We start from the raw sequence: 17,401 nt of genomic DNA on the forward strand, positions 1-17,401 counted from the left end.
CCCCGGTGCCCGCTCCAAGCCCCTGGCAAGCACAAAGCTGCCTTTTGTTCTCCAAGCTCGCTCTGCTCTGAAAATTTTACCTGACTTTTTCTCAGGCTCTGAGCCCACCGTGGCTAAGTGTCCTGACTTTCTCGCTTTTGATGACAGAATAATAATGCTCTGTCATCTCTTCAGAGCCCACAGCTTGTAGGTAAGAGGACTGTCTGTGGCTGGGGGTGGGGAGAGGGAGATGCGTGCCTCAGTTGGACTGTGCCCAACCCTGTTCTAGCCCACCTTTAGCCTTAGCTGTATCCCCCTGGTCCACACAGGTCTCTCTCGGCTGAGGTCATCCCCTCCATTGTCAAACTGAGAGAACTAAGCCAGGGAAGGTGACCTGCGGAAGTGCTCAGCCAGCCAACCCCGCCTCAGCACCACGGCCTCCACAGCTCAACAAATACTTCTTCACTGTGGCAACCCAGAGGTGACAGGTCCAGCCAGGCCCTGATGGCAAAGGAAGATGATGAGCCCCTGCTCACTCCAAGAGCTGTCTCCACAGTGACCCCTGAGCTGCCTGCCCTTTGACCCCTGGCCTTCCAAAAGGCTGAGGAACATTCATTCACCCCGGGGTGGGTTTCGGCTTTAACGCATCCTGTCTCCCAGCTCTTTCCAGGTCTCTCCTCGGGGTTCTTCCCCACCTGACTTCCTTGTGCTTTTTAGCAGCTTTTCTCTGTCCCCTGCCTGGCCTGGGCTTGCTCTGTGCGCAGCACCGGAGACAAAATGGGATAGGCACACATGTGTTCCCTTCCCTTCCGTATCATAAGAGAAAGACTCTGAAAGATGGAGGCAGCTCTGAAGAATACCCATGGTACCTGGGGAGTGTTTTGAAGGAAACCATTAAGGGCGTAGTGGAGAGAGGACAGGGTGGAGTGGCGCATCCTTTGTGGCAGGAAGGAGGTGGCGCTTGACAGAAACTTGAAGCAGTATAAGCAGCCAAGTGTGAGAAGAGCCGGGAGGGAAATGGCGGGACCTGTATGGATGACGGTTCTGTGGCCACAGTGAACAGGCACCAGGGGAGTGACTCGTGGGAGTCCAGTGGTTGAGTCAGCCCGAGGAGGCTGGAGTTATGTTGGGAGTGTGAGAAAAGACCTGAGATCCGGTGAGAGGAACAGAGGAAAGGGATTCTACCTTGAATTTTTCCAAGGCTGTCTGACATTGCCCCTCTGTGCCTGTGCTCAGTGACATATGGTGACATGTACTTAGGGACGTACGGTTCTTAGTGTTGTTTCCCTATTAGTCATCGATGAAGCGATGGGGGTTGGGCATGGCCCCATGACCTCTGACATCCCACCTGAGACTAGGCAAAGGTAAATGGAATCCGGTCACCCCAGGGCCCTGCTGGTATCCAGCTTCACACCCCAGGAACCCCAGTATCCAACATTCTGGGCAGCCACACGCACGGAGGTCACTCCCAGGAAGGCCCAGGAGTCCCTCTGTGATTGTCTCAGAGAGGCCAGGGCCTGCTGTGGGGACAGGGTGAGCCACACCTCCCCGCAGTCCTGTCCACCAAACAACTGGTTGATTGAATGTCACGCTTTCCAAACAGTTGCTATGGACACGGGCTCGGCAGGAAGCACATAGGACCTGGCAATCATCTGGATCACACGAAGCTGTCAGGAGCTGAGCCCAGGTCCCAGTTTGGTAGGCGATAGCAAACCACACCTGTTCTCCCAGCTTGGGACTTCAGTCCCCAGAACTGTGTTTCCTCCTCTAATGCAAGTGTCTGTGTGACCACCCACTCCAGAGTTAGCTATACAGAAGACCTGTATGTTGGCACACAGATTCTGGGGGTCAGGAGCAGCCTTGTAGCCTGACTCTTGCCTGGGTCCCTCGGGGATGTGCTACATCTTGTCCCCTCGGCAGGTCACAGTTCCTCCAGGCAGCCAGCCAACTTACCAAAGAGGGCGGAGCAGATGCTGCCTTGCCTTTCCCAACCTGGTATGAGAGGACAGACAGAGCCACTGCCACAATGTCCTGTTGGTGACACCCAGGCGAATGTGACAGGAAGCGGAGCCACACTGGGATGTTTGACAAGAGAAATGGGATCAGGGACTGAAGAAGCTCTCTGCACAGCATTCAGGAGACAGCGGGCGCTCTCCACCGCATCAGCCTGGCTTCCCAATTTCTTTCATGGTCCCCTAAGACTTCTTGGCGCTCCTTCCCCTCACACCCGCTTGCTTGCTGTCTCCGGGCTCTAGGCAGAGGGCTAGGAACACAGAAGGGACAGTGACACATGTTGTTCCAGTACAGGAACCGTGTATCTGGTGGCACAGCAGAGAGAGCTCCCGGTGGTGTGTGGAGATGCCCTGTGGATGTTGGAGGAAGCCTGGTGACCTGGGCCTAAAGGAAGCCAAAATCCTGTGAGACATAAGCAATGCACTTCAGACAGGGCCAGGCAGGGCACTGGGGAAGGAAATGAAGTTACCAGAATGAAGACACCACCCCCCACCCACCACCCACCCACCCACCACCCTCACCCTCCACCCACCCCCCACCCACCCCCCCTCACCCCCCACCCCCCACCCACCCCTACCCCGGTGAAGGCAGAAATGAGGCCCGACATCAGGAACAGTTGGTGGTCTATCCTGGGACCAAAGGAGTCTCAGAAGGCCCTGAAGCATGCTTGGGTGGCGCATGCCTCTCATTCCAGGGCTGAAGAGGCTGAGGTAAAACTGCTGTGAGTTTAGGGTCAGCCCAGACTGTAAAGGAAACTTTCTGGCTTTAAAAAACAAAAAAAGTGGAGAGATGGCTCAGCAGTTAAGAGCACTGGCTGCTCTTCCAGAGGACCCGGGTTCAATTCCCAGGATTCATTTAGAAGCTCACAACTATCTGTTAACTCCAGTTTCAGGGACTCCTGTGTTTGCATCTGGCCTCCACAGGTACCAGGCATGCACACGATACACAGACACATAAAGTAAAAATAAATAACAAATAAAAGATAACTGGTTTTTGTTTTGTTTTTCTTTTGTTGTTGTTGTTGGGCTTTTTAAAAATTATTATAATTTAAACCACTGATCTCCTACGTCAGTGGTTCTTTCTTTCTTTTTTTTTTTTAAGATTTACTTATTTCATTTATATGAGTACACTGCAGCTGTCTTCAGACACCCCAGAAGAGGGCATCGGATCCCATTACAGATGGTTGTGAGCCACCATGTGGATGCTGGGAATTGAACTCAGGACCTCTGGAAGAGCAGCCAGTGCTCTTAACTGCTGAACCATCTCTCCAGCTCTTTTTTTGTTAAGGACAGCCTGTGTATGAAGCCCCAGGCAGGGCTGTGGAGATAGAGAGGCAGGACTCCGAAGACATGATGCAGGTACAACCATTCAGGGAGCGTTTGTTGTTGAGCCCACTGGAAGGAGGACAGCATGTCCTGGCCTCTGACTTGAGCTGGGAGAGGCGGAGCAGCTGGGGTGGAGCTGTCAAACATGCAGAGTGAGATACTGAGGAGTCTGAGGGACACACTGGGTAGGCAGCCCCAGTGTAGAAGTGCCGTGTGTGGATGGCGGTGTGCACCAGAACAACAGCAGTGACAGAGCATGTGGAGAGCGCATTCAGTCCCTGGACTCGGGGGTTGGCAACAGAGGAGGAGGAGGAAGGGAGTGTGTCCAGAGACACCTCCAACAGCATCAAAGCCCCGGCGGCTCTGAGGAACCCATCTTCCCTTTCACACATCACCCCTCAGAGAGCTAGCGGGGACTGTGTGCTCCACGCCCGAGGTGAGCAGTGAGAATTCCGAGCGAGCGAGAGAGCGAGCGAGCGAGCGTGCAGGCCCTTCAGCCCCACTCGCTCCTAGCCTCTCTTTTGTTGTTCAGTTCACAGCCCACTGCGCACACTTGATTTCTCTCTGCCTTACCATCGAGGCTCAGCACTGAGTAGGACTATCCTTGTTAAGCCTCCCCCTGTCTTAAGGCAACCTTAGAGGCAGCTTTTCTTTTCTTTTCTTTTCTTTTCTTTTCTTTTCTTTTCTTTTCTTTTCTTTCTTATTTTGTTGTTTTTTTGTTTTTTTGAGCCAGGGTTTCTCTGTATAGCCCTGGCTGTCCTAGAACTCACTCTGTAGACCAGGCTAGCCTCAAACTCAGAAATCCGCCTGCCTCTGTCTCCCAAGTGCTGGGATTAAAGGCGTGTGCCACCACTGCCCGCAGCAGAGGCAGCTTTTCTAAGAGCTGCAGATACATTCTTTATACCAGAGACTGAGGGAGAAGAAAGTCTTGAGGAGCAGAGTGGAGAACAGCTAAAGATGTTTAGAGGCTCAGTCAGTGTGGGTGTGGGTGCGGGCGTGGTTTGTCTGACAGAGAGCCTGAAGTGTGCACGGACGAGGGATTCCTGGCTTCTTGAGGAGTTCTGTCTCTGGCCTCTTCCCTACTTTAGCTCTCCCATGCTCACAAGCTCCGAGATGATGTGTGGCAGGGTAGAGAGGGTCCATCCTGTGGCTGGTGGCTGGCGGCTGGCGGCTGGCGGCGGGTGGTGGCTGAAGCCACAGAAGCACCACAGAGCCCAGAGGGCTCCCCAGGGCGGCAGCATCTCCCTCCTCTGAGTTTCCGTGAAGGCAATGAGGCTTATATTAATGAGAGGCAATTATGGACACCCGGATGGGCCTAAGTATAGCTCATTGAGAAAGGCAGTGCACGGCAGCCAGCTGCCTCCCCTGCAAGGCCGCAGATGCCTATTTTAAAACTCCCTACAGTGAGGTTCTGCCACCCCTGGGTGCCAGGCTCCTGAAGGACCCGTATGCAGCAAAGCTGGAGCCCTGAGAGACTCACTATGAGCAGACAGACCATCCTTGCTCAAACCCTTGCTGTCTTAGAGACAGGAAACCAGTTTGAGGTCACAGGAAGTAAAAGCAGAGGCAGGATTTGAATCCATCTCCAGCAGTATGCTGACACTCTGCTGTACTGGGGACATCCTGGACCACAAGGCTTGGCCTGTCCCCAAGGGCACGGTGTAGGGAGGGGGGCAGGGGATGATAGGGAAAACACAGCTAGCCCTCATCCAGATCTCACAAAGTACGCTTCATTTTGACTCTGCTGAAGAGGAAACTGGCTCAGGAAACCGATTTAGCCAGTGCCAGTGCCCCACGGTGAGGTGGCACTCCTCAGAGACATACTAACACCAAGCTTATTGCAGGGTTCAGAGGAAACTGACAGGCCCAATGGTGTGGATGTGCGTGCTGAGGTTTTCTGGGGGAGTGTTTAGGACTGCTCTGAAAGAGGCCAGCACCCAGAGCCAGGTTGAGGGAGGGACTGGATCTCAGGACAGTCCCAGCGGAGGCTCTGCTGATCCCACTGGGAGCTGTGATTAAGAAGCCCTGTAGGGTGTCTGGAATGGGAACAAGGGCATCGGAATGGCAGCCAGTTACTGATGCAGGTTGCCTCTGGGGATACAGTGAAGGCCTACGAGGAATTCTGCCTGACTTAGAGCAGTTTGTAGCGGGAATTTGGCTGTGAACTGTCAGCAGCTGGTGATCTTGGCAGCTGGAGCCGGAGATGTCAGTACGGAAGGACCTGGGGCCACCACAGCACACTATGGCCACAGTGAGAAGCCAGACGTCGTGGTGCCTACTTGTTCTCCCAGCACTCAAGAGCCTGAGATAGGAAGGCTTCTCGTTCCTCCGCTTGGGTGGGGAGAACCTGCCCTGCCCTCTGCGAGATCAGGACATTAATGAGCCACAGTGCTGGTGGGTGGAGACCGGTGCTAACAAGGCACGGCCAGCTGGAAAGGAGGAAAACTCTTATCAAAAACCTAGGGGAGGGGAGTTAACTGGGGAGATGGTTTGGTGGTAAAGAGTACTGGCTACAGCCTGGCGGTGTTGCCACATGCCTTAAATCCTAGCACTTGGGAGGTAGAAGCAGGGGGATCTCTATGAGTTCAAACCCTGTTCCAAATAACAAAAAAAAAAAAAAGAAAGAAAGAAAGAAAGAAAGAAAGAAAGAAAGAAAGAAAGAAAGAAAAGAAAAAAGAAAAACAAAAACCAACAAAAAAAAAAGAAGCATTGGCTGTTCTAGTAGAAGACCTGGGTTCGATTCCTCACACCTAGACAGTGGCTTACAGGCATTTGGAGATTTCTTCTGTTCTCCTGGCCTCCCTGGACGCGAGGCATGCACATGGAGCACAGATGGACATACAGATAAAACACTCATGTGTAAAACGAAAACGAATAGGTCTCAAAAAGCCAAGGCAGCTGTGCAGGACAGAGTGGAGATAGCATGCAGGCCATATCCGGTAAGGGCTTAAGGCGCAGATCACAGCCAGAACAGCGAACAGCTCCACGGTAAAGTAGCCAGAGGACTTCAGTAGGCATTGCTCCAAAGAAAAAGGTAGGAGTGGCCGAGAGCCAGGTGACAGGAGGCTGAACATGCTTATGTATGAGGAAAATGCAGGCCAAAGCCTCTGAGAAGCCGCACATGCTGGGGGATGCTTGCGGTCCCAGCACCAAAGAGCCCGGGATAGGAGGCTAGTGAGTCTGAGGCCAACCTGGGCTACAGTCTGGGATTCAGACTTCTAAAGGTTGCCGTCTCCGGCTCACACCTCAGCATAGGGGTGAGCATTGTTGAACTGACTCTGATAGTTCTTCTGTCCAACAGGAACCTCGGGATCAGGTCCCCACCCTCAGATTTGTCACGATTCTCCCCTTAACTTCACCGTGTCAGCAAAGGACTTGGGATCAGGGATAGCCTGGGTCTATCAGGACAGATCTAGACTCAAGGCTCCTTTGAGCAGGACACGGGGCCTAGAAACCCGGTTGGCCTCCATGATATGGTCAAGAAGAGGCTCAGAAATAGAGAGCAGTGCAGCTAAGTTAAGGACTGGTGTTTTCAGCAGAGTCCTGGAAATCTGCTAGTCCAGCTGACCCATTTTACAGATGGGCAAAGGGAGTCTCAGTGACTCCATCCATTGGCCACTCTCTTGTGAGGCTTTGTCTTGTCCCCCTTGATCTGAGGCTGGGCCTCCCTTGATCCTGAGTCTGTCTCAGGCCACCACTGTGTCATCCCAAAGGACCAAGATGGCCTGTGGGCTTGTCAGCATCTTTGATATTGGGAGCCCAGCACCCAGCCCAGGGGTCACAGTTATTAAACCTCTGGGGAGGAACAAAGGGTTTACAGAGTTATGAAGGTCTCTCTGCTAAAGTAGATCTGTGCAGCCCTGTCTTTGGCCACAGGTAAGGTAGGTCCTGCCTAGCCCTGCCCTTTGGACGTCTCTCTGGCTCTGGAAAGGGAGACAAGAAATGCTGAGCAGACCAGAAGACAAACCTACCAGAGCACTGAGGATACCAGGGACCCTGGATATGGAGGCTCTGAGATTCCCTGTCTAAATGACTCACATGTGCTTCCGTAGGCCTCAGGGGTAGCTGCGGGGGGCAGGGTGTGCTTGTGTGTGGCACCTCAGAGTGAGACAGTCAGGATGGGAAGGACATGGAAGTAGGCAGCTCCCTGTCCACCATCCACTGTGGGTGGAGTCAGAGACCTCGGAGTCAAAACAACATGGCTTTCAGGGTTTCCATGGACAGGTGTCCATTGGACCACAACAGGAGAGTGTCCTTTGCTTAACACTCGGCTGGCTACCTCTGCAGCTTGGACCGTGTGCTCAGAGACAGTGGACAGAGAACCTGCTCTGCTGTCCCCTCTGGCTGGAGACCCCTGTCCAGTGCTGGTTATGCACAGCAGCAGTCACACAGAGGACCGTGATCAGAGGGCACAGACCTCGACAGGAGGCACCCATGATGACAAGGGCAGACTCCTGGCCTTAAGCCAGCCATTTTCAGCACGTTTCCTGCTTTCCGCCCTATCCAGTCCTGTTAACCAGCTGACCACCTGTTGTCTTTTCTCTCCAGGACAGCTGCTGCCTGGGACAGGTGACCCCAGCGCCCCACTAGGGCAAAGGCCCCCGCCCCACGGGCCAGGATCATGAAAGGCCTCGGTGACAGCCGCCCCCGCCACCTCTCCGACAGCCTGGACCCACCTCATGAGCCCCTCTTTGCCGGCCCTGACCGAAACCCTTATCTGCTGTCGCCCACCGAGGCCTTTGCCCGGGAAGCCCGCTTCCCCGGGCAAAACACACTGCCGGGGGATGGGCTCTTCCCACTCAACAACCAGCTGCCCCCACCAAGCAGCACCTTCCCTCGAATCCACTACAACTCCCACTTTGAGGTGCCCGAGGAAAGCCCATTCCCTAGCCATGCCCAAGCCACTAAGATCAACCGGCTGCCTGCCAACCTCCTGGACCAGTTTGAGAAACAACTGCCCATCCACCGTGATGGCTTCAGCACCCTCCAATTTCCCCGGGGCGAGGCCAAGGCCCGGGGTGAGAGTCCGGGCCGCATTCGCCACCTGGTCCACTCTGTCCAGCGTCTCTTCTTCACTAAGGCGCCCTCCATGGAGGGCACCGCGGGCAAGGTGGGTGGCAACGGTGGCAAGAAAGGCGGCCTGGAGGACGGGAAAGGCCGCAGGGCCAAAAGCAAGGAACGGGCCAAGGCTGGGGAGCCCAAACGGCGGAGCCGTTCCAACATCTCAGGCTGGTGGAGTTCAGACGACAACTTGGACGGTGAGGGCGGTGCCTTCCGCAGCGGCCCGGCCTCTGGGCTGATGACTCTGGGCCGCCAGCCAGAACGCACCCAGCCCCGCTACTTCATGCACGCCTACAACACCATCAGTGGACACATGCTCAAAACCACTAAAAACACCACCACCGAGCTGACCGCCCCCCCACCCCCGCCTGCTCCCCCTGCTACCTGTCCCAGCCTTGGAGTGGGCACCGACACCAACTACGTCAAACGTGGTTCCTGGTCCACTCTGACCCTCAGCCATGCCCACGAGGTCTGCCAGAAGACCTCGGCCACTTTGGATAAGAGCCTGCTGAAGTCCAAATCCTGCCACCAGGGTTTGGCCTACCATTACCTGCAGGTAGGGGTGCTGGTGGGGCAGGCAGGGTGGGGGTGGGGCAGGTAGGGTGGGAGTGAACGGTGGGGGTGGGGCGGGCAGGGTGAGGGATGGGGTAGGCAGGGTGGGGGTGGGGCAGGGCGGGACAGGGTGGCTGTGGTCTGGAGTCCCAGCTGGAGCAAAGGTTCACTGGTGAGATGGCTTCTCGCTGAGTATTGCTTTGCTCAGCTGTAGAATCGGAGGTTTAATAAGAGGATCCCTGAACTCACAATGTCCTCAGCAGGTGTATGTATTCATTAGGCCCTTGGGAACCCAACCCCCGAGAGAGACTGAACTAGGTCCCTGCTCTTTAGATGACAGATTAGGAAGCTGTGCCACTCCTCTCCCCTCAGAGAACCAACACATGACATTCTAATGGTCATCTTCCTGCCACTCCCATGAGACTGGATTCTCCTCGAGGACACAGACCACATCTGATGCAGGCATATGTCCCTCAGGGCCCAGGACGGGGGCTGGCATTGACAGGGAGGAAGTGCTTGGAAAGGGTAGATGGACATGTGGGTACAGAAGCCACCACAGCTAGAAATAAGCACGCCACAGTCCCGAGAGCCAGGAACGGACGGGGGTCAGTGTGGGTGAGGGGCTGCCTAGGGCCACCAGCCCCAAGGCCTGGCCCGTGGGGGTAGAGGGAGGGTTGTCCTGAGGAACTCGCACAGTAAAGCTTCACTACCTGAGGGTAGCGGAAGGCTTGGCTTCAGTGTTGTTGCTGCACAGTGAGGTGGGGCAGGGTTCTGCACGTTGGGGTGTGTAGACGGAGCCCAGTGTGGAAGTGACAGGAACAGATCGAACATGGACGCGGCTACTCCTGTAAGTAGTGAGCACTTTGTGCACAGCGTGTGCAAGCGCAGGCCTGGCTGGCACGCAGAAGTCACATCAGATGCATTATGAAAAGATGAACTCCGAGGGGCGACAGGTCTCATGTTCTTGTCATTCTGTATAAAACTCCAGGGACAGTGACACCATGGGGGTGGGGTATGTTTTTGCAGTATCAGGAAATTGGAATTGGGGCAGCCTTTTAAATCTATTGAGGGGTTTTGTGGCTACCTTAGTTTAGACATTGGAGGGAAGTATGTGGTTGGGTCTGATGTTAGGAAATGCTTTCAAGACTCCGGGAGAGGACTCTGGGCCCTGGGGGGCCTGTGCTCCCTGCTGGATGCGCAGGTGGGCTGGTCACAAGTTCTGAGCAGGGTTACTCAAGGTCCCCTTCCCCGGAGGATAGACCAGCTAGTGGTTTGGGAGGAAGAATTCATAGGTCTGGTGACTAGAATTCATAGGACTGGTGGCTAGGTGATTGGCTGAGGTTTGAGGGAAGGCTGAGTTTGAGAAGCAGGTCCTCGGCAGGAGGTAGCCACCAGTAACAAGGATACAGGAAGGGTGTGGCACTCTGCAGTCACGCTGGCTGATCGGAGAGTGTATATGTTTGAATCCCTGATGAAGGGCTTGCTGTGTCCAGAAATCTGTGGACCTAGCATTCTCTGGGAGGAGAGTGCCTTCCCCATATGTGGTGGCAATATTATGATGTAATGTGGCTCCGCAGGGGTGGTCGACATTGATCATCCTGTTGGAGGGGGTATGATCAGAAACACTGGTGTGTGTCCTTGAGAAGGTGTGAAGTATGCTGCAGGTATCTGCTGAAGAAAACGAGAGAGCAGGCCGGGTGTGTGCCTGCTCTGAGTGTGCTGAGATGCACACAGGGCACGGCTCCAGCTTCTGCAGTGTGTAAATGCCACAGTGTGCCCCACGTAACCATGTATCCAAGAGTGAGTCAAGGGACTGGAGTGTAGACTGCATACCCTACTACCTCAGGGCAGCTGACAGTGACAGGCATGGAAGAGCCACTTGGAGCAGGGTGACCAGCTGTGCACAGCACTTCCCTCTGTCACAGATGGGTCTAGAACAAAGAATGTTGGGGTATCATGTTGATGCACTGGCGGGGGGGGGGGGGGGGGGGCTCTGATCCCCATCCAGGGACATGTAATGAACATTGTAGAGCCAGGCTCAGATTCCAGATCTGGGGGTCTGTCTGTGGGACACTTCTTTCCTTTGGACCCCTCTCACCATGGGCTCCTAGTCTGTCCCCTGGAGTGTCAGGAGAGGAGATGGGGCACAAGGAATGCTGTAAGTGTAGCTGCAGTGAGGCCATTGTGATCACAGGAGTGGGAAGTTTTGCTGGAACAAACCGAGCTTGAATGGAGTGTACTTGGGTAAGGCCAGGCCCTCAAGTCATGGCAGAGAGACTTCTAGAACCCAGGTAGTCTTCCCGGCCAAGAAAGCCAGCAGAGAAGGCTCAAGTTGCCAAAGTGGAAATGGATGGGTCTGTGAGACCCTATCTTCTAGGTGACCGTCTGGAAACCTGGCTGGCCGCTAGGTCATGTCTGAGTTCTGTCTTTGGATATTCCAGGTGCCTGGCGGCGGGGGAGAGTGGAGCACCACGCTGCTGTCCCCTCGTGAAATGGACAGCACCGCGGAGGGGCCCATCCCGTGCCGGCGCATGCGCAGTGGCAGCTATATCAAGGCCATGGGCGATGAAGACAGTGATGAGTCTGGAGGTGGTAGTCCCAAGCCTTCCCCCAAGACTGCAGCACGGCGTCAGAGCTACCTGAGGGCCACGCAGCAGTCCCTGGGAGAGCAGAGCAACCCTCGCAGGTGAGCTGTAGCCCATCCTCTGGTCTAGAAGGGCAGCCCTGCTGGAGCCCCACCCCTTCGTGGAATATCCTCTGTAGTTGAACTCTATAAGAGCCACCGCTTTAACTTAGTGGGAGGCCTGTCCTGAAAATATTTCCCCGAGGAAGGTCTCAGAACTTGTAGTCCGATCCTTAGACCAGCTGTGAGCCTCACGCTGCCTACCCTGTGTCTCGGGAGCCTGGCTGTCCTCCCCTGGCCTGCAGATGGTCCTATTTCTCAGTGCTCACACAGGTCCAGGTGAACCCCTCCCATAAGAGGGGTTCATGCATGGGTTAGTCCTGCCTGCTAACAACTTGTCCCCCAAATGGCACCACTTATAGTTAAGCCCAGCTCATAGTGATAATTTGATTCAGCTAAATTCTGTCATCTGAGTCAAATGCACAGGTGAGTCCTTTACCAGGGTCCTTTACCCTTCATAACTAGAGCCCGCCTTGGTGAGAGTCATAGGAATGGTTGCCGTCTGTTGACCCTGGTCTTGCCGGCTGCTGTGCTTGCCCTTGCATCTGCATCCGGAAGGCCTTACCCCAGGGCCAGCAATGTGTCATCCCCATCCCATAAATAAGGACCATCAAGTGGACGCAAGAGGTGGTGACTCCCTAGGCTCTCTCTGCAGAAGGCTGGAGACTAGTCCAAGCCCCATGTCAGGAGCCCAGACTGACCTAGGGTAAGGCTGGGGAGGGCCTGGGAAAGACTGAGAAACTAAGTCCACATCTGGACATCACAGTGGCCCTGAGGACCTTTGGGCATTTTCCATAAATACCAAGGCTACTGGCCTCCACCCGCCCACCTCTGTCTAGTCTCTAGAATTGCCTCGGATTTTCAGTTTTGTAGCTTCCGATTCGGTCGGTTGCATGGCCTCCAGTTTAAAACAGGCAACTGCAAGCATATGCTGCCACCTTGAGGCCACAGTGGGCATGACGGGTGAAGGCTGTCTGCCACCGATTTTATTAGGTCTCCCAAAGGTGGGAGTTCTCCCTTTGCTTGGACACACACACACACACACACACCTTGCCCAGGCTGGCAGTGCTTCCATTTCCCCTCTGCTACTGAATAGTCTTGGACAGTCGTCTCCCTCCTGGCCTCAGTCCCCAGTTAAACAATGCATGGGCTGAGCCCTGTCTACCCCTTTCCCTGCCAGGAGTTTGGACCGCTTGGATTCAGTGGACATGCTGCTGCCTTCCAAGTGCCCCAGCTGGGAAGAGGACTACAACCCCCTCAGTGACAGCCTCAATGACGCCAGCTGTATCAGCCAGGTGAGGGTGACTGGGGCCAGGGGATCGGTGCGCCGCTGTCTGTCCAGAGCTCTGCTCAGCTGCTGCTTCTGTGTCTCCGACGTTCCCTCAGAGAGGCCTTCCTGGCCTCCCTGCATACAGCAGTCCCCGAGGCTGTTCCCAGGCTTCGATTAACCCATCACTCCCTGGTCCCTGGAATCATATTGGTTCACTGATGTCTATGCCATCCTGCCTCCTGAGGCTAGGGTTTCCCTACACGCTCTTGTTCCCTGTAGATTCATCATCGAGCCCTGCACCCCAGCAGGCGGGCGGGCAGAGGCTCATTAGGTGTTTTCTTGGTAGACGTGTCATGCCTAGCCTCACCCCATCTCACCAGCTCTCTCCTGTCTTACTGTGTTTGTCCCTTCCAGTCTGTCTATCTGTCTGTCTGTCTGTGTGTGTGCACACGCACATGTCTGTCTGTCTGTGTCTCTCTCTCCCACCCTCCCTGCCTTTCTCTCCCTTGCGGCCTTCTCCCCTTGTTCACTACATTTTCCGTAGGTCTTCTGTGTGTCTTCATCTCCGTAGCTCTGTCCCTCACATATTCTTTCTCCGACTCTGCCTGCCCCAGGTACCCAGAATATCTTTGCCCTTAGTTATACACAAAGGCATCTGGAATCTGCCATGCTGGGGGGCCCCACAGACTTCACCCACTGTTCTTTCTCCAGCCCAAGATCTCTGACTGTCCCTTTCCCCAAAACTTTACCCCTAAAAGGCTGAATGTCTTAAGCTGCATGGGTGGCCCTAGAGTTCCATACCATCCAGGACAAGGTGGTCCTGGGTATCATCTCCGACCTGTGTTTCTGGCGGGGCTGCCTGCCCAGGAGAAGAGGTAGGTAAAGAACCCGTGGTGTCAGGAAGAGTGCAGAGAGCATGCCCGCAATAACGCCAGCCCTGCAAGTGAGCATCCCATCCTCAAGGAAGCCAAGGAAAACTTTGAGACAGAATCCATACAGGGTAGGGAAGAGCCCCGAGTAGCCCAGTCTAGGCCTGGCCCTCCTGTAAACTGTGCCCTCTCTCCCTACAGGTTTTTGGGCAGGCTTCCCTGATCCCCCAGTTGTTTGGCCACGATCAACAGGTCAGTATGTTTGCCAGTCTTGCTCCCCAAACCAGAGTACAGGGCTGGGTCCTAAGCCTTCAGACGAGGGGTCCGGGTACTCAATCTGAGTTAGTTCAAGCAGAGCTGTGTGAGGACGGCAGCCCTGTGAGCATGGTGGGGAGGTGACAGCGTTGTGTCCTGACCCTGAGCCACCACTTCACTGTGTCTCCATTTGTTCTTACAACTGGGAAAGCGTGGGCTGAGCTAAGGTCCTGTGGATGGAAAAGAAGTAGCTGCAGGGCAGTGGAGCTGAGGTAGAGCAATGGAGGACTGTGGCCTCCCCCGGGTCAGGCCAGGGGGACTGGTTGGTCTGGCGCTCCCAAGCTGGTTTGCTAGCAGCTAGATGGTGATACACTTTCTCCTGGAGGAACCACCCACCCGCCCTCTGCTTCTCTCTCCATGGGTGAGGGCCAGGAAGACTTCTATTTAGACAGGTTAGGGCCTTGGCAGCATTCTCTAGCAGGTCCAGGTCCCTGGTTTTCCCTTTCTAGGGCCTCAGTTACCCTTTAAGGATGTGGAGTGTTAGTGTGACTAAGGAAACTTTCAACTCTATAAAAGTTGGTAGGTGTGATGCCAGTGTGGCTGTGGCTGTCTGTGTGTCTGTCTGAGTTATACTTCCCCTGGACACCCGTCCCTGGAGTGGTCCCTCACCTCCCAGCCCCAAGGCCAGAAAAAGGGACAGGAAGTGTGTAGCTGACCCAACTTAAACTTGTCTCCTGCCTTAGTTAGGGTTTTACTGCTGTGAACAGATGCCATAACCAAGGCATTTCTTATATGGACAACATTTAGTTGGGGCTGGCTTACAGGGTCAGAGGTCAGTCCATTATCATCCAAGCAGGAGCATGGCAGCATCCAGGCAGGCATGGTGCAGGAGGAGCTGAGAGTTCTTCTACATCTTCATCTGAAGGCCACTAGCTCCCAGGTGATTAGGAGGACGGTCTTCAAGCCCATGCCCACAGTGACAAGGCTACCCCCTCCAAATAGTGCCACCCCCTGGACCAAGTATATTCAAACCACCACATCTCCCGTCTAGCTTACAGATGAATGAGATTGGGCTTTGACAATTACTAGGGGGTTACAATAGACAGCAACAGACCAACCCTCAACAGAAATGTACTCAGAATCCAGCCTTTCATCTTGATCAGGGGTGGGCTTGTCTCCCAAGGCACATACCACAGGATGGCAAAGCTAGTGCTGGCTGTTTCCTAACTCCAACCAGTATGTGCTGTACTGTACCCTCCCTGTGGTACAGGACAGTGCGTTACTCTGTAAGGAGTGTCCTGTAGGCCAGGCAGTTCTCCCTCCTGTGGCTCCCATAGGTGCATGATAAACATGTGTGTATAAACATGCCCAGAAGCACCTGTACGTAGGAAGCCCTCAGGGAGACTCACGCAGACTGCCTGACACCTCCTCTCAGTTTGGGAGCTGTCTCCACAAACATACGTGTTCATTCCACACAGCTTCCGGCATTATCAGGTATGTGTGACTTATCAGTCTTTCCTGGACTCTGTGATAAGTTCGCTCCTGCGATCTTGGTTTTATTGTTGTTTTGAGACAGGGTCTCATATCCCAGACTGGCCTTAGCCTTCCTAAGCAGCCCACCTGGCTTTAAGATCCTGATCCCCCTGCCTCTACATATCCCAAGCTCTGAGATGGACAACACACCCAGCCCTCATTTAGTTTTGACGGCACTCTGAAACTCAAACTGTTTTCAGCCCCATTTTATAGATGAAAAACTGAGGCACAGAGTAGATGGTTTGCCCACATTCATATTGTAAGAGAGACCATGGAAACCTGGGCAGTCTGCTTCAGAGCTCTGCTCCTATGGTGCAGATCCAAAGGAAGACCTTGTTGCCCTGGGCAGTCACAGAGGCTCTCAAAAATACCTCAGTTTTCAGCTTTAAAAGACAACACAACACTTTAATGTCCTCTGTAGATGTATTTTGGGTATGCCATGTGGCCTGGTTTTTAACTTAGCAGATTGTCCGATGGAACTCCCTGCAGTGACAGCTAATGGTCTCTAGTCCATGTCTGTCCATGTGGCTTTTGACCCAGTGAAATGTGACTAGTATGTCTACCAAACTTTATTCAATTCTAACTGATTTAAACCATGACAGCACAGGTTCAAACCTTTTCAGACACCTTCTCAATTATGTGAGAAACCATCTAGGCATTTGACCTGAAGGATACTTACCCCCAGGCTGTCACCCAGGCTGCCCCACTAAGCCAGCCCAGGGCTGCTGAGGTCCTGCTGCTGGGTTAGAGCTGACCCAGATCCATCGTCACTCCGCGTGACGACGTCCAGTCGGCCGTGCCTCCCACTAGCTCGGGGCCCGCCTGTGGCCAGCTGACTCTTCAGGTTCTGTTGCATGGTCCCTAGCTGCCAACATAGCCTGAAATGGAAATCAGTAAGTCCTACCAGCGTCTTCAGGGTGGATGTGTGGCAAGGCTCTTGTGTCACACCTCTGGCTTCCTGTCTGCGGGACCCTGGGTAGTGATCTCTGGGGAGATGCTTAGAGACTGTGTAATTTTAGGTGGCAGATAGTTATCAGTTATCCCCAGTGCCACCGTCCACCAAGCTAATGCATCCCCTCATCTTTAGCCTCTGCCTCCTCTCCAGACCTCTCTCCACACTACAGCACCCACTAGATTACTATTTCTTACATATTTGGAGTGCTGGTTCTGAGCCTTCCTCACTAGGTTCCCTTGACAAGTATCTTCCTCCTACTGTCCCTCAAGGGTTTGAGTTTGTTTTGGTTTTTTGTCTGTTTTATTTTGGCTTATAGAACTTATTAAATGGCAAATACCCATCACACCTAATAAACCCTTCTTCCAACAGCCAAGGCAGGCTTTACCAACAGATCAGATTGTTTCATGCTGAATTCAGATTAGTACAGACAATGGGGGTTTGGATTTTTTGGGTTTTTTTGTTGTTGTTGTTGTTGTTGGTTTTTTGTTTGTTTTTTGTTTTTTTGTTTTTGTTTTTTTTGGTTTCTTTTTTTTGGGGGGGGGGGGATTTGGTGTTTTTTCCAGACAGGGTTTCTCTGTATAGCCCTGACTGTCCTGAAACTCACTCTGTAGACCAGGCTGGCCTCAAACTCAGAAATCCACCTGCCTCTGCCTCCCAAAGTGCTGGGATTACAGGCGTGCACCACCACCACCCGGCGACAATGAGGTTTAATATTGTTAACATCCTGTAACATCCCAGCTTTTTTTTTTTTCTTCGAGACAGGGTTTCTCTGTATAGCCCTGGCTGTCCTGGAACTCACTCTGTAGGCCAGGCTGGCCTCGAACTCAGAAATCCACCTGCCTCTGCCTCCCAGAGTGCTGGGATTACAGGTGTGCGCCACCACCGCCCGGCTCTCCAGCATTTTTC

The 17,401-nt window shown here is 53.9% G+C and overlaps 1 protein-coding gene across 1 annotated transcript in view; it reads left to right on the forward strand.

The window, feature by feature from the left end:
• The window catches only part of Dlgap4 (DLG associated protein 4), a 147,811-nt gene that overhangs the window by 82,066 nt on the left and 48,344 nt on the right, over window positions 1-17,401 (forward strand). The window contains exons 3-6 of the mRNA XM_052184097.1: window positions 7,866-8,934; window positions 11,372-11,616; window positions 12,794-12,908; window positions 13,954-14,004. Coding sequence (XP_052040057.1) covers window positions 7,939-8,934; window positions 11,372-11,616; window positions 12,794-12,908; window positions 13,954-14,004 — 1,407 coding nt within the window. The 5' untranslated portion in view covers window positions 7,866-7,938. The remainder of the gene's footprint in view (window positions 1-7,865; window positions 8,935-11,371; window positions 11,617-12,793; window positions 12,909-13,953; window positions 14,005-17,401) is intronic.

Source organism: Apodemus sylvaticus, chromosome 5, assembly GCF_947179515.1.
Source record: "Apodemus sylvaticus chromosome 5, mApoSyl1.1, whole genome shotgun sequence".
NCBI classification, from domain to species: domain Eukaryota; kingdom Metazoa; phylum Chordata; class Mammalia; order Rodentia; family Muridae; genus Apodemus; species Apodemus sylvaticus.